Source organism: Botrytis sinoallii (genome assembly GCF_014898435.1).
Source record: "Botrytis sinoallii strain Bc 23 chromosome Unknown BSIN_011, whole genome shotgun sequence".
In the NCBI taxonomy this organism is placed as follows: domain Eukaryota; kingdom Fungi; phylum Ascomycota; class Leotiomycetes; order Helotiales; family Sclerotiniaceae; genus Botrytis; species Botrytis sinoallii.
In genome coordinates, this window is record NW_024066038.1 from 1,436,119 (window position 1) to 1,453,070 (window position 16,952).

General features: G+C 42.1%; 5 protein-coding genes across 5 annotated transcripts; 3 read left to right on the forward strand and 2 right to left on the reverse strand.

Annotated features, from left to right (window-relative positions):
- The first annotated feature begins 177 nt into the window (after positions 1-177).
- Positions 178-3,095, forward strand: EAF02_007025 (uncharacterized protein). Its single transcript, XM_038903073.1, has 4 exons — positions 178-448; positions 534-657; positions 713-1,062; positions 1,114-3,095. The coding sequence occupies exons 1-4, from the start codon at positions 400-402 to the stop codon at positions 1,536-1,538; spliced, it is 948 nt and encodes a 315-aa protein (XP_038757394.1). The 5' UTR covers positions 178-399; the 3' UTR covers positions 1,539-3,095.
- A 2,576-nt stretch (positions 3,096-5,671) lies between these two features.
- EAF02_007026 (uncharacterized protein) lies at positions 5,672-7,939 on the reverse strand (the record flags this gene model as incomplete). Its single annotated transcript, XM_038903074.1, has 1 exon — positions 5,672-7,939. One exon carries the CDS (start codon positions 7,937-7,939, stop codon positions 5,672-5,674), a length of 2,268 nt encoding a protein of 755 aa, XP_038757395.1.
- Positions 7,940-9,175: 1,236 nt separating this feature from the next.
- On the forward strand, positions 9,176-9,773 carry EAF02_007027 (uncharacterized protein; the record flags this gene model as incomplete). The annotated part of the gene is made up of 3 exons (XM_038903075.1): positions 9,176-9,402; positions 9,474-9,685; positions 9,742-9,773. 3 exons carry the CDS (start codon positions 9,176-9,178, stop codon positions 9,771-9,773), a joined length of 471 nt encoding a protein of 156 aa, XP_038757396.1.
- Positions 9,774-11,415: 1,642 nt separating this feature from the next.
- EAF02_007028 (uncharacterized protein) lies at positions 11,416-11,868 on the forward strand (the record flags this gene model as incomplete). Its single annotated transcript, XM_038903076.1, has 2 exons — positions 11,416-11,534; positions 11,607-11,868. The coding sequence occupies 2 exons, from the start codon at positions 11,416-11,418 to the stop codon at positions 11,866-11,868; spliced, it is 381 nt and encodes a 126-aa protein (XP_038757397.1).
- A 1,285-nt stretch (positions 11,869-13,153) lies between these two features.
- Positions 13,154-13,505, reverse strand: EAF02_007029 (uncharacterized protein; the record flags this gene model as incomplete). The annotated part of the gene is given in 2 exon segments (XM_038903077.1): positions 13,154-13,424; positions 13,441-13,505. The coding sequence occupies 2 exon segments, from the start codon at positions 13,503-13,505 to the stop codon at positions 13,154-13,156; spliced, it is 336 nt and encodes a 111-aa protein (XP_038757398.1).
- Between the last annotated feature and the right edge of the window lie 3,447 nt (positions 13,506-16,952).

Here is a 16,952-nt window from a genome sequence, read left to right on the forward strand (position 1 = left end):
AAATTATTTGTTTTCAGCTTCACCGCGTTATTTAGCTTAGCCGCTGTCGGTTAGTGTTAGCGCTAGGCCCAATTTTAAATTCGCGACAACTTCTTTTACTTGACGATCTGACCTAACGTGCCTCTTCCTTTCAACAACAACTTTCTTCCCATCTTGTTTCTTTATTAATCCATTACCCCCCCCCCCCCCCCCCCCCCCCCCCCCCCATCAACAGTATCAAATATTTGCATTCCTGCAATCTCATTTGATATTATTCTTTCTCTACCTCACAGATCTTGAGCGTTTACAGAGCTCGAAAATTCGTTTGCGACAGCTCCAGCTTTCAAATCAGCAAAACAAATCAACCCTTTTTTTAACCCATTTCGTGTTTTCGTCTTACAATAACACATCATCATCATCATGACTTCCACTATGGATTATGAGAACGAGAACGGCACTCGTTACGAAGGTATTTATTTTCACTCTTTCGCATGTTTTGAAGCTTTTCTTGATAATTTTGTAATCGTGTACTAATTTATCTTCTTCACTTTTAGATGAGGCTCCTCGATACGAGCGTGATCGCAGCGCATCTCCTCGTCCAACTCGTCGCAATGACAGCCCACGTGGAGGACCTCGCCGATCTGCTTCCCCAGACAGAAACGGTCGTGCCGATGAGCGGTTAGTTCATTTAATCACGAATCACAAAATAGCACATTCTGACAAATAATCACAGCAGCGGACCTAAGAATGATCGCGGACCAGGACCACAAGATGATGGTGCTGTTAACCCAGGTTCTAACCTTTTCGTCACTGGTATTCACCCACGTCTTCTCGAAGAAGAGGTTTCTCGTCTTTTCGAGAAGTATGGTGATGTTGAGAAGTGCCAAATTATGCGCGACCCTCACACCCGTGAATCTCGTGGTTTTGGTTTCGTCAAGATGATCACTTCTGATCAAGCTGATGCTGCCAAGGAAGGCCTTCAAGGTGAGGTTATCGAAGGCCGCACTTTGAGCATTGAAAAGGCTCGTCGTGCTCGTCCTCGTACCCCAACCCCTGGCAAGTACTTTGGTCCACCAAAGAGAGGTATGTATCTGATTATTCTTTATTTCATCTACACAACTAACACGTATACAGAGGATCCTCGTGGACCTCCTCGTGGCGGATGGGGTGGAGACCGTTACGATGATCGTCGCCGTGGAGGTGGATACCGCTATGAACCATACGGTGGTGGACGCTATGGTGGCAGAGACGACCGAGACCGAGGTTACAGCCGCCGTGATCGTGACGACTACAACGACGCTCCCCGTGGAATTGATCGTTACGCTGGACCCCGCGATGGTGGTGACCGTTACAGCCGCTCTGGTGATGACCGACGTGGAGGTGGAGGAGGATACGAAAACCGTGATCGTGGATACGACAGAGGTGGTCGTGATGATAGACCAGCTCGAGACCCGGCTCCCGCTGCTGCCTATGGTGATCAAGCTCCTCGTGGAGATGCTCGAGAGCCATATGGAGGTAGAGCCTACGATGATGATAGACATTCCCGTCGTGAATATTAATTGCTAACCAACATAGGTGGTGAGCGCCCTGCTCGTTAAATCGTACGATCTCGAAGAACGCAGAGGACAGCTTTGGATCTGCGACTTTCATTGATGCGGGTGTACCTCCACTTGTGCTTCTCTTCTCGTTTGTATTCATCATGGTCCAAGGCTTCGGGCAACGGAAAATGCCAAAAAAAAGTGCGCTGGTATACAAATGTTGCGGCGGAATTTCGAGCGAGAACATACGATTCCCTTTGATTTCATTTTACAACGGATGCTAGGGTTTCTTTCATAATATTCAGGTTTTTCGGTTCGACGTACGGTCATTTGGGCGGAGTTTACAGCAAAGACGATCCTTTAGTATAGGGGTGCGTTCTTCCATGGGACATATCACTGGCTTTTTTCGATCAGCTCCCTCATCACCTTATGTCCTCCTTGTACCACTATTCAGTTGAGACTGAGTTTTTTTTATCGCAACCAATTTGCCACGGCCCTATACGCCTCGAAGATCTTGTCGACTTCGTTCGTCTTTAGTCGCCATAAACAAAAGAATTCGATACAACTCATACTCACACACTATAATACCCATGACAACATTACAAAAGAATTATTCGCAAAAAAAAAAAATGCTATTTCGATACGTATTACATATTGACAGCAAGTTTCAACGTGCTTGTTAATTTCGAAAGAAGATTATTTTCGATTTCACTCAATGTCGCCCATAATGATAATTGCCACCTGTCGTGCTCGCCCCCAATCCGCCCTACTCACAAATTCACAATAGCATTCATACAAACAAAGAAACACCCATCAATCCCATTCTATAGGCGACTAGTCGTAAATCAACCATGCCTATTGCATCCATATCACATACATCGCAATGCCATCGAGACCAGTAATCGCTCAAAAATATTTGCATCCGGTCAAGATGCACTCCCATATTCGCAATTCTGAGACTATACGTAGTATCATTCTTGATGCAAACGGTAGTTATCATGAACACAAATTATTCGCACAAAGCCTTTCTTGTTGATAAAACAAGAACAAAGAAAAGAAAGATTTGAAATAAAGAAATGAAGAAAGAAAGGTAATTCTCCGAATGGTAGAGATAAAGAGCTGACTGATATTATCATGGTTTATTGTAGGTAAATGTTTGGATTCGCTATTACATTCCTTCAAGCAAGGGAATGTGGAGTGGCGTTACGCAATGGATGTATGATGTCTTACCTGAGAAAGTAAATCCCATGGTTCGGTTGAGAAATTACATGGGTAATGGAGACACGAGCCATGGCATTACGGGAAAGTTCCCGTCGCTCTGACATGATCTTTTATATCGTGGCTGACGAGAGAAAAGGAAAATAGGTATTTGAAGGTTTGTGTTGTTGAGTGCATTTATTTTTACAATTGTTTTTGTTCAGCTGATGTTGCTTTTTGTTCATTTCTGTGTTTGACATCAGATGTGAGTATGCAGGGTTGGGTTGAATGGGGAGGAGGACAATGCGGAGTTGAGAAGTTACGGAGGTGAGGAGGAGATGGTCTACTGGAGGAATTTGTGCGACGTTGTCTTTTAGTAGGGTCGCTGTCTATCGGTGTTAGATACTTTTCACGCTCGAATTTTTTACTATTACGAGGGGGTTAAAAATATAAAACTTGTTGCTTCGATTTTTTATATGAATCGAATAACGAAGTCTTGATACTAGGTAGGTAGTCAATTATTACCTACAAATCGCCTTCCTGTATTCCCGATTGTGAGAATCTAGGTAGGCATGTCGTTACCGTGCTTCTTCTTTCTATAGGTAGGTAGGATCATAGATGATTGTATTGTATCATATGGGTTACGATTCTCTCTATATCCCCTAGGAACACTCACTATGTGGTACTAAGTAAGTTATATCTATTATATCACTACTTCCCTCTCCCTCTTCTCCTCTCCTCTCCTCTTCCTATTCCTTCACCTTCAACCCACTCCCCTTTATATTCTTTTTCATTCTTTTCATATATATATGGCGATTGTGATGGATAAATAAATAAATATACTTAGGTTAGTAGTCGATGTTGTATTTGCTGGGGGGCGATGGTGGTGATAGGTGGGTGATTGTGGGTGATGGTGGGTGATGGTGGGTGATGGGTTGATGGGTTGGTTTACTGATTGATTTATGGGTTTTACTATTTTCGTACTTGAGAGTTTGGGGATTGAGGATTGAGAATGGGGATGGAGGATCGGTATATACTTTTCTTTTCTTTTCTTTTTGCTAGGGATGGGGGATGGGGACGATGATGGGGTTGAGAATGAGAATGAGATTTATGGGATAGTGGGCACTAGGTAGGTATATGAGTATCTAGGTAGATGGTGTAGGTAGGTAGGTAGGTGAGTAGGTAGGTGAGTAGATAGATGAGTAGATAGATGTATAGGTAGATAGGTAGGTAGATAGGTAGGTGAGTAGGTATATATATTATAAATAGTTTCCTATCTAATCTTACATAGATACATGGAAATCTGTAATGTGATGTGAAAAATCTGATATGGATTTCCGATAACGATTTTGGGGTTGGGGTAGAGAGGTGGTGGGTGGTGGGTAATGGGTAATGGGTAGTGGGTAAGGGGTAGTGGGTAATGGGTAGTGGGAGATGGTTGAGATAATATTTTTTGTATGGATATATGTATATGTATATATGTATATATGTGAAATAGGGCTGGGGAGAGTAGGGATGGATAGAGTATGCGGGGTTTTGGGTGTGTGGGTGGGACTGTGTGATGAGTGGTATGGGAGGTGGGAGATGGGAGATGGTGGAGGAGGGAGAAATTTAAATGAAGAATTAAAACTTATTTTGGAATAGATGGAGGATAATGAGTATTATGATGAGCTGGGGATGTGATGTGGTGAGATGAGGTAAGGTAGGTAAGGTAGGTATCCAGATGTGTGTGCGCGGAGGAGCGAAAGGAAACGGAGGAAAGATGTAGATAGTATGTATATATATATGTACCTATACATATCGATAAACATGAACAAACGAACTAATCATCACATCAGAAGAATCACAAGCACCAAGTAATCACCGAGAAAGTGGACAGCGAGCGTAACGTCAAGTCTTGATATTGATTCAACCTTTTTCTTAAAAATTCATCGCTATGCTATGAAACTATGCTGTGATGCTATCCTACTGTATGCAATACAATGCAGGAAAGTCTGTTCATCTATCTCTATACGAGACAACGCAACAAGTATATGGGTATCATACGCCAAAAAGTATGCATCCATTCAATGAGACCTTAAAGCCAAAGGACGGAAGGATTCAACAATCTCCAACCCCTACTCAATCATACACTCACTCTTCTCATCACACACGAGCTCTTCAAGAACAATTCCTATCTTCTCAATATTAGCATTTCTTCTTCCAAACTCAGATAGTAACAGTGAAACCCATTCATATCAACAAAGGGAAAAGAAAATGTAAAAAGGAATTAAAATCAGAGTTGCACAAAGTGCTCGGTTGTATCGCCAGAACGAGGTTCTTGAGGCCTCTCAGTAACACGGACCAATTTTGCTCATCATATTGTATATTGTGAGGGGAGAGATATGAATTGGGATTGAGTGCGGTACTTACATTTGGTGAATAATGGATATGCGCAGGATGGTAAAGCAAAGGTCGATAATTGTCTGCACATCAATCAAGTTGAAGTAGGCAGCAACATTGTGTCTTCATATCAGCTACAGAAGTAGCATGAAGATACACAACTTGAAGCAGTTGATGTGATGTTGTGTGAGTACAAGTTGAAGAAATTATTTTCCTGAAGAGATTTTATGGTGCGGGTCGTACAATCTCGCTTCTCATTTGTCAGGGCAACGGTCGACCCACTTAAACTTTCAGACTCTACATCGTACAAAGTAAACCAACATGTTGATATTGAATATGATTGATCAGTATTGCCGTCGCCGTTGTATCAAGTGATATGTTTCCGGCGATGTAAATTGTAACTCGACATTGATGAGTGCATTTGTAGGTTCCTGAGTGGGAGGATTCCAAACTATGAATTTGTGTCAGCATTTCGGGCACGAGACGTGAAGATGATTGAAACCTACCAATAATTCTCCCTAGGTCCTCAGTCTCAGTCTCTCAGATATAACAGATGCTCAAATCCCCATAGATTATCATTCAGAAGGGGGTTGTAAATTCTCCCACTGCGTCTTTTGATAAAAGTCCACAACATCCTCATCCATAGCGATTTGTTCCCTGGAGTAACCTGTAACCGTAAGGCCCTCCAACGTCGTTGCCCGTGATAAAGCAACATATAACTGACCTGACTCAAAAATATCTTTACTTGATACCTCAACATGTTCCATCGTCATGCCTTGACTTTTATGAATCGACAAAGCCCAGGCTAAGATGAGTGGTATTTGAGTTCTGCAAGCAAGATATCTATCTTCTACCGTTCCCATCAAAGTTTCTGATGAAACCGGCGCAATTGCAGTCGTCTTACCATCCGTAAACTTCACAACAGGTCTCCAAGGGTTCTTTTCAATAAAATGGTTCATTTGAACTTGTCTCCAATCTGCATGGTCACCCTGGATCACAGCTGCTGGCCATTTTTGTGCATTTACAAATCCGACTATTGTACCCTGAGAACCATTCACCAAGCCACCTTTTTGCTCTTGGTTGTGAAGTAAAACTACTTTCGCACCCACTTTCAACGTCAATCTTTTGGGAAAACGATGGTATTCCGATATGGCGATTTTATATTCTTCCATCTTCTTGTTAATCTCGTGCTGACGCAAATAATCAAGCTCGTTTCGATAGAGTTGACATGAATCATCAAGGGCTTCCCAGACCTTTGCTTCTGATTTTATCAAATCCAATTGAGAATCATTGAACCGGTCAACATCAAAACGCTTTGCCATGAGACGTGTAGGAAAAGCATTGGGCGGAAGCACCTTTGGACGTATCAGATCATGCCATTCTGCATCGCTCAATTTAACACCATTGCGAACTTTGTTCAACAGGTCTTTGAACTTCTCGTCCTTCTGTCGATGAATTTGCTCCAAATTGACATGTCTAAACTTAAGTTGTTTCCACACGGGAGCATTGAATGCCCATTTATCACCCGGCTTGAAAGGGTTATTGTCTGAACGATCTTTGCATAGATTACTCTTACAAACACGGTCAAAAACTCCAGCCATCTCAACTCCACATATCATGCAATGCTCGAAAGGTTTTACAGGAGGAAGTTGATAAAAATCGCCCAAAAATATCACTTGAATACCCCCGAAAGGTTTCTTGGTTTGCTTTACCGTCTGGAGAAGTAAATTGAAACGCTCAAGGAATTGGCTTTCAACCATTGAAATTTCTTCCAATATCAGAACTTCTAATCTTCGAAGAGCTTTTATTGTTTTCTCCTTTATGTTATTGTCATCGAGAAGTCGATCGAGGGGCATCTTGAATGAATCTGGTTTCCACCCAGCAACTGAATATGTTGTTCTTCCATTCAAGGGCAGCGCCGCCAATCCAGTAGGAGCAGCAACCTGAACTTTCGGGATATTTGAATTTTTGTCCTGTAGCGTTCTCTTTAGCTTTTCTATGATTTGCAGTAGGGTAACTGTTTTCCCAGATCCAGCGGCACCGGTAAGAAAAATATTATCTCTACCCATTGCCATCTTGACGACTAATTTCTGCTCGGTTGTAAGTTCAACAGGCTTAGGGATATCTTCACACGTTGAAGTGATGTTATCGAGAATTTCTTCATCAGATAACTCAAATTCTGAGTCTGGAATTTCAACATCAGGGTTTAGTGTAGGTGTGTTGTCGCCAGATTTTGCCTTCTTGAACGATTGTGTTTTTCCTCCTTCGGAATCGAGAAGTCTGTCGGGTGATATTGCACGCTCTGGACTTCTTGTAAGGTCAATAAAGGTTTTTTCGGTTGATATAGCACTGATTTCTGCTTCAATCGGTCGAGCAGAGGTTATTACGGCACTATCTTTGATGTTTATGGAAGAATCTTCATCTTCATACTTCCTTTTCAACCCTACCCGTGCGTTTAAATGATTATCAATCACAGTTTGATTCACAACTCTAGAGAGATCTGAAAGATTATTCTCTAATGTGTCATGTGGTACACCTTCAGTAGGCGCAAAGCCTTGAGTCTGTAACCACCCATTCCATGCTTTTTGAGCTTCATCATGGGTCTCATAACCTTTGAACTTGGCACCAGAGAAACCTGATGTAGATGCTTCACATTGAGCCCACCCATCAAGAATTCCAGTTGTTCTACCTCGACATACTACAAAGTAGTTCTTTTTGGGTCCTCTTTTACCCATAACGAGCGCTCTGGTTTGGCAAACATCCGTTTGATTGGGTCGTGGATATTTGGTCGACAATTTGTTGGCAAAGAGAGATAAGAAGACTGGCAATCTAATCTTTGACATGCGGTAGACAATCTAGAGCGTAGGATACCTTGTAGGTAAAGACCATTCAATGCAATTATAGAACCACCCGAATCATAGAATTTCTGGATCCAATGGTGTCAGAATAGATATGGCACATTCAAGGGAGCACAATGATTTTTGAGACAATCTTTTCTATATTGATGCGTAGGGTAGAAGTTGTAATGGGAGGTTGGTGTCGCAAGGTTGAGATGGATATGATATGATATGATATTGGATAGATAATCGCATCGAGCAGCCGGTATCAAGAGAAGGTCTAGATTATCCCAAATCAGATCATTAATTGTCAGCAGGATATGATAAGAATGATGACATACCATGTATGAAGGGAGTGAATTGATAATCCGGTAGTTCTGATATGGTTCTCGACCTTCAATATCAAATAATGCTGGCTGGTGGTATGGTATGGGTGTAGATGAACTTGGTGGTTATCAAATTGACGTGAATTCCAAATTCTTCCCACGATAATTTGATGGATACTTGGGTAGCATTGTCCAAAAGCCTTGTTCAACCCATGTGAGCCTCGTCCTGAAAGACTCCGGAAAGTCCGTGCTCCGAAAACACCCTGAAAATAGATTAACTTACCCCTCCCTGCCTCTAATGTAGCACCTGGTAGGTACCCGAGTAGAACTGCACTGCTACCTTTACTCCAATCTAAACGCCATCGCCATCCATATTTCCAATCCTTTGGCATTCCCTCAACCATTCCAACATGCACGAAATATTAATATCACACAACCAAAATCCAAAGGAGAAAGTCAATTGTCTATTTTGGAACTCCGGTACGCAAAAGACCTTATCAAGAGCATCAAAGTACCACAGATGATGAAAAAGCGGGTTTTCGGATCGTCCCTATTATCTTAGACCTTCCTAGAGCTTCTTAGAGGTTCTTAGTATTCCAAATACTCGCAACTTATGGGGTTACATTCCGAATTATTGTGGCTAATGAACAACAATGACACCAATGACAGCAACAACACCAACAACACCAATAACACCATCGCACAAGGTAGCTCTCATGCATATACGCTTAAGTGACGTTATGGCGGGGTGAGTGAGTGAATACTTCATAGGGTAAGTATGGGACGTCACCCCTCTTCGCAGTCTTCTATTTCATTCTTCGACATCCACTCTTCAACTCAACACATCACATCTACAACATTATACTATCTTAGAAACAATCTAACCTTTTCAATACCAAATACTTAAATCGCAATCATGGTCAAGGTCGGAGATTCCATCCCAACTGTCGAGCTCGCCGAGGGCAACCCAGGCCAAAAGGTCAACATTGCTGCCGAGATTGGTGAAGGTTCTGGTATCATCATCGGTGTTCCAGCAGCTTTCAGTCCAACATGCTCTGATTCTCACGTTCATGGTTATATCCTTCACCCAAAGCTTGAGTCCGCAGGAAAGGTCTTTGTTGTATCCGTCAACGATGCTTTCGTGTAAGAACTTCCCAACTCCGCAACTCCGACCCCACATCCTTGAGGCTGAACCTGGCTAACTTTATGAACAGTATGAACGCATGGGGTAAATCCCTTGACGCAGACAAGAAGAGTGGTATCCGTTTCCTTGGTGACCAAGATGGAAGCTTCACTCGTGCTTGGGATCTTGAATTCCCAGCTGCTCCATTATTGGGCACAAACCGAAGCAAGAGATACGCAATCGTTATCGAGGGTGGTAAAGTCAAGAGTGTCAACATTGAGCCAGATAACATTGGACACACTGGTATGTTTGAAAGACCGGCCTATACTTGAACAAATATGCTAACAGCTATCCCCTAGTCTCCGGCGCTGATAAGATTCTTGGAGAGTAAGGAAAGGATTGATGAAAGGATTGGTTTGAATAACAGCTTATATGTCATATAGACACACGGTCAAACATCGTGAGGGGAAACTTTGAGATTTGGGTTATGATAGTTACAATTGAAGAATTTTTTTCAAACATATGAGATCATTTATTCATGTCAAAATGTTGATGTTATTAAAGGAGTTGGGGATGAGAGGTAGAATGCAACTACTAGGTACATGTCTGCCAACACAGCCCTCGACTTCTACATTTCTCTGTCCCAACATCACCACACCGCAGTATCAACACAACATAAATTACCTACAGCTGGTTCTTGACAACTCTTCCCTTGTTGGTGTCAGTCCCCAGTGGAAACTACAACAAGTTGCACCGTTCCACACCGGCAGTGACCGTACTCGCCATGTAGTCCGTCCACATTGGTGACTTGAGGTCATTTAATCACTAAAACTTTAGCATCAAGTCCTTTGGATATTTAAGTACTCTTCATACATGAATGAAATATGGCCTGGACTCCTGTCTTTTCATGCTAACCATCTATATATTTCAAAGGCGCCGGCTATTCCGAGGAAAACCACAATGAAGAGAAGTCTTTCATTTAATTTCATAGATTCAATGCCTTATTGATTTTTTCTCTTGAATCTATTGAGGTTTAAAAGTCCGACGGCCGGAAGAATTCTCATGATGGATTCTGGAAGGACTCCGAAGGAGAGAGTTGTTACAGGGAACTAGGGAGTGTGTTATAGCTAGATAACGCTTAATGATATCGTATAGTTGTGGAAGTCCACATCGCATTTAATCAATCTATGCTGCATTGCTGCTATTTCAGATGAAACTCTTATGAATAAGGTATTCTATACGAACAGCTATAGATGTACGAAATTCAATGTTCTCTCGCGTTCTAGATTACTTGTGGAAAGCTTCTCGATCGGTGTGCACGCAATTAAATCTATACATCCTAGCCCTAGCAAGGTTTGTGAATATCACCGAATCAGCTCGGTGTAGGGATTGATATTGTGTATTATAGGGAAAATTTGGAAAATATGGAATCATCCCTCCAGGTAGACCATTCTGCTTTCAAGTTATCCATCTATCCATGAGTTGAGGCTGTGCCAAGACATCCAGGAGTTTGGTTGGGGTGCAGATACTTATATCAACATGGGATCGAGATACACGGTACCGACGCAGTGATACTGTGTGAAGCAAATAGACAAACGAGCGGACGAATCGATACATGTTGTTTATATTACGACCATCACATCCAAATGAACTCAATCTTTCCATCGTCCCCATTATCCCTTCCCCTGAATCTATCTGCTAAACATCGGATGGACCCACCCACGTGTTTCATCGGCCCGTCGCCGCTACACCTCCCTACCGGCAACGCGACAAACCCCAGATCGCTGAACCCCCCTCGTAGGTTCTTTCTCGCATTATTTCCCCGATGAGAGTGGATTGGAGATGGATCCTTTGTTTATTTCATGTTGATTTCACTCTATTCCATATTGCGCATTGCGTGGTTATGGACCTTTAATCTATTTCAAAAGGTACATATATATCTCGATTTCTCGTTTCTGTATGATCATTTTTCATCTCAAATCATCCATCTCTCTACCTTTAGCATATAAAATAAATCTCCAAAGAAAATCATCATGCGTTTCTTCACTTCCATCCTCAGCATTGCTGCTTTCAGCACTCTCGCAACCGCAACCCTCGACCCCGCTACCTCAAACACCAAGGGCTACGACCCCAAATCCCCCGCTTTGCACAGGTAAACAACCCTTCTCCCTTCCAAATACCAAATCAAATCACTAACCCTTCCCCCAGCCACAAAGTCTCCAAGCCATCCAAGCCGACGAATGCGCATACAACCACGCGTGTCTTCCGGGACCCAAACCTTTGCCGTCTTCCAACAAGATCATCAATATGATAGCGCCCACGGTGCTCCGTATGGAACCTGTTCCGCATACAAGTGTACTGCGCCTACCAAGTCGGAGTTGACGGCCGGAGCGGATTACTGGGTGTTTTATTGGGGGAATGAGGGAACAGGTAAAGGGGTGGGAACAACTTGTATCAAGAGTCCTGTGGATGGTACTGTGGTGTGAGAATTCGACGGGAAAGTTTGTTTATGGGGAAAGAACTGTGTTAAGGGATGTATTTGGTGGGTGAAGGGAAAGGGGGAAGGGGAAGGAGGAGTGGGGAATTGGAGGAAATGCGATGGAAGTGATGAAAGAGGTGAAGAAAGGCTTTGTTTAACTTTGTACATATTTTATTCGCGAGACGCCAATGAAATTTTCCATGCTTACTCGATACACATCTTTTTTTCTCATCTTGATACCTTCCTACCTATCAACTCACACTCTGCAATCCAAATCACGAGTTTTCCTCCAAAACCCAAATGTCTCACTCCTCCCCATCTCATTCGATATCCATCCCGGCCCCACTTCCCACCACCCTCATCACCGCTAAAAACGCAATCCTCCAACGCACGCACGCACGAACAGCGTGGAGTGTTAAAATAGAGTTTGTTGCATGTCTGCAGAATACCACCTTCTTTTGTGAGTTTCTGGAAGGGGTAGAGATGATGCTGATCTGTGAAGTTTTCGGGGGGTCTAGGCTAGAGAGAGATGGGTGAGGGTTTTGTTGCTTGTCTGGTTGATGTTACCTTGAAAATTGGAGTGCTGGGATAGGAAGGGATGGATTGTGGATGGTTGTTAAGCTGTGTTCTTTTTTGGAGGGGGACAACGATTTTGTGAAGGCTTGGGATGTGGTTGGTTGTTGGATGGGATGGGGGTGGTGTTTGCGTGTGGTTGCTGGGGAGAAAGAAATAGCTTCTTTTGTTGCGTATCTGTGAATGCTACGTTCGTTCCTTGTTCATCTGATTGGGGAGGGTCGGTGGTGAGCCTCAGATTGTCTTGGGAGGATGGAGATCTATTCCTGGATAGGGATGTGGATGGGGATCCTTTACTGTAGGTTTTGAGAAGGGGTTTTGTTGCATGTCTGGTGAATGCTACCTTCTTCGATGAGTTGGCTGGATTGGGTATGCAGAGCGGGGATTTGGGGATTAGGTGGTGAGATATGGATCGATGTGATATAGATGGATCTTTCACCCCATTCTTTGGAATGAGAAGCAATTGTTGCATATCTGATGAATGATACCTTCTTCTATTTCGTCCCATCTTTAACGCCGGGATGGAATTGTTGCACGTCTGGTCAATGCTACCTTCTTCCATAAACTGTCCGGATTGGGTATGCAGAGCGGGGACTTCAGGTCCCAAGAGGTAAGACACATCTCAATGTGATATAATGGATCCTTCACCACATTTTTGGCAACGAGGATGAATTGTTGCATATCTGATGAATACTACCTTCTTCCATGTCACTCCATCTTTAAGCCTGAGAAGCAAGTATTGCGTATCTGATGAATGTTACCTTCTTCCATCCATCACCTAAATCCAGAATACCACGCAAAGTCGCGTGAGCCGTAGTATCGACAACTGCGTATCTTCCACTTAGGTTAAGATGATATAACCATCTCGATACATTCTCCCTTAACCTCCCCATATTCTCACGACCAGAAATCTTGTCCACTTGATTAACACCACTTTCTCCCTCCCTTCTCCATCGAAGATGCCAAGTGCCAAGTTCAAGCACATGATATCTTAATATAATCTTACCCAAGATTTTCCATCTCTCTGCATCCTTCAAGACGCTTCCCATGACCGAGAAGGATTTGTTGCATATCTCATAAATGCTACCTCCTAGGTTTGTTTGTGTATTTTTGGTTAGGGTGAAGAATACTGTTTGGTGGAAGATCTGAGCATGGCCTGTGGGATGTGTGATGTGTGATGTGTGATGTGTGATGTGTGAGATGACGATGGACCGAGTCGAAGGATTGATTGTTGAAGAATGGGGGATGATGATGATAACGGTGATGATGACAGCAAGCGTGAAAGGTGGGGTAGATGGGCGCTTAAATTTTTATATTTGGAATTTGCAAAACTTCGGGATTTTGAGCGCTTGTGATTACAATGGTTCTGAGAATTTCGTGTGGGTGATTTCAGAATGATGGATGCTTGTGGTGGTAGTTTTATTATTGCATGATTTGATGATTTTTAGAGCAGAGTTTGTGTCACGGTATTTTCTTCACCGCTAGTCTCGGTATGTAGGTAGATGAGTAGAATTGACAGTGAGATCAAATTATATCTCTTTAATAACAATACCATCAGTATCTTTTTGATTGTCGTTCATTTTATTTGATTTGTCAATTTCGCAATTCTGGCAAGACAGTTCAAGGAGACTATAGCTACCATGGGAATGCTCCAAGAATATTGACTTGTTAACCCCGATATTCCATATCCAAATAAGTCTTCGCTTGGTAATACTTTTTGGCTTTGATTTTCCGATGCTGAACAAGTGTTGATTCATATAGTTTGTCCTGTGTGTGCATCTTGCGCTGGAAAGCTTAAAGGATAATGGGCCCAGGAGGGGTAGAGAAGACATGTGAATCATATACTCTACAGACTCCTTGAGTTAGTGAATCATAGACAGTAATCAAAGGTTCATACAGATGTCTTTCTGCTATTTAAGGCCTTTAACTCTCCTATCTAAAAATCAAAACAATTTCAAGTCAAGTCTGTGCGATGAAAGGTGTTCTGGTCTAGCGGTCAGTCCAAACTCGTGTTTATAACCGTATTGTACTGATACCTGTGTCCTACATTTCGTTTTGGTTGACGACATTTTGGTAGCTAAGCACGAAAGACTTTGTTTGTTTTCATCCAATAATGGAGTTTTGCTGTTGCTGTGGAGTCTTGCTGTCACTACGATTCCGAATGTGACTATGCAAATAGCGTATACGAATAGATCCCGAGACTTTGAGATAAACATTATATCTAAACCCCAGAGTTCATGCAATCTTATATAATGTATCCCTTCTACTGTGTCTGTCGGATGCAACTTTCTCCTTGGTTTTTTGAGCTGCACTTTAAAATGTCGGTTGGAGACAAGATATAAATAGGTAGCTGAGTGGTTTGGGGACACAATGACGATTCCTCTTTGGGTAATACTCTATTAATGACTTTCTCATCAATTTATCCGCTCTGATCAAGCCTAAGTAGAGCAGATTCACCTCGGAGGTTCATACATTTACCTGTAAAGTCTTTGGTGGGCAAGTGGTGACTTTACATATCATCAATGACTGACTCGCGTATCCGTAGAAATATTATATGGCGGTAATTAAACATTCAACGTTAGAACTCGTGTTAAGTGTATCCAACACCTTCCAGACAGAACTATGGGAGAACAATTACTACAGAGGATGTCATGCTTCTAGGATCGTGCCTAATCTCTATTCCCCATATTCTCACATCCTGTACTCTGGTACAAGTCTTGAATTCTTCCACTACCTACCTAGTTGTGATATCATCTAACAACTATTAATGTTATCAAAAGTTCTATTGCTGCCTGCTTTCCTACTTCATCTTACGTGTAGATCGTCTCTTCCACATGGCCAATGAATCAACATCTAGATCCGCTCACCTTCTATATCCAGCATGGTGTGTTTTCTCCATACGTGTGTCTTACACATTTATTCTGCAAACTCCATCCAGTCCTTGTGGCGCTTCTTCGTCTGAAGGCCATTAGTCGTTGGGGACTTCGAGCTAGGTACCCATGTCATGAGCTTTAAATAAGCATAAATGTAGTCATTCAGAGGCCAAGAACCTGTGATCTACCCTTGGTCAGATAAAACGCATTTTGTTTGCTACGTTGAATTATCCCGATTGAGATATTTCAAGCGAACTCAATCAATGGATGTGCGAGGGAAGCCCAAGCCCTGAAACGGAGATTTCTCATCTCATTGCATAAATGGACTGATTTCTCCGAAGAAATGCTGCAATACTTCTGATACACCGAGGGACGGAGAATATTGTAGGCGCTGTCGTCTCACGGGTCTAGTGACGGCATATAGAGGTGTTATATACCCTATTTTACTGTAGAGAATCATGACCAAGTATAGATTCTACGCAAGTGATCGAGCGTATCATTCGTTGTCGCACTTTGCCGCAGTGATTATCATGATCGTTAATCTTATGACTGTTGTCATTTATCTTTTAAATGATCACCACTTATCTCATCCATTATAAATTCCATACCGCATCAAACCCAGAAGACTCAAACTCTCACGCAGGAATGGGGATATTAGACATCTCAGTAAGGTTTGTACTGCAAATTCAAAGCTCCATGACTCTGGACTTAAGGTCTGTATGTGCCTTATGTCAAGAGTGCATGAGAATGAAGAGTCTTCACTCTGCCTCTCTTAAATAGATCTCGAAGGATTGACGTGGTAGTCTGAAGTGGATCTACATTTGTGAGCAATAGCATATGAGGTAGGAAGGGGTTTATTATTCATGTGAACGTTATTATATATCATCTGTATGATTAAGGCTCGTGATATCCTCAGAATACTGAGTAAGATAGTGAATATAAAAATAGCAGTCAAAATTTAGGCTCTCCAAGAAGTCTTATTCTCTCCATGCGATATAAATGAAGCTGTTTTCTACCAGAATATTTATCTTTATATTTAATTCAACGCCTTCAAACCATTACAACAATGTTTTTGAGATACTTTCACAGTACTGCTGGTTAAATCTATCAGCACTATATTTTCACAACGCTTTTGTTACAAATATTCGATTTTCTAGTCTGGGTTGAGATGTTTACTTTATTGTTGTTCAATGCTTTATCGTATTGTATGTGAATATGCTTGTGATAAATGGTAAATTTAGGTTTGACCGCCGTTTCTAAATCAACACTCGTGTAAGTTTTCAGAGATACTCTGGCGGGGATGTAAGGATTTTTTGGGGAAGGGGGTAGTTTTTGTGGGAGAATGATTACTTCACCATGTTACCCATGTATCTTCAACTATGTGTCTGCGGTTTGCAAATTGTTCATCCAAATTGATCATCGTTAAATATGACAATGGATTTTCTAGTTATTTGACTGCTCATGGTCCCTTTCATATCATTTCAATTCTTAAATTTCTAGTCTATGAGCAGCTTGAGTTGTCGTATATTCATACTCATTTATTCGACATACATACATGATATAATCCCACATATCTTCGACCAATTTTAGTCAACAACTCAACTCATACATGATACCACAGGAGTCATGGATCTTGTCTACCTAT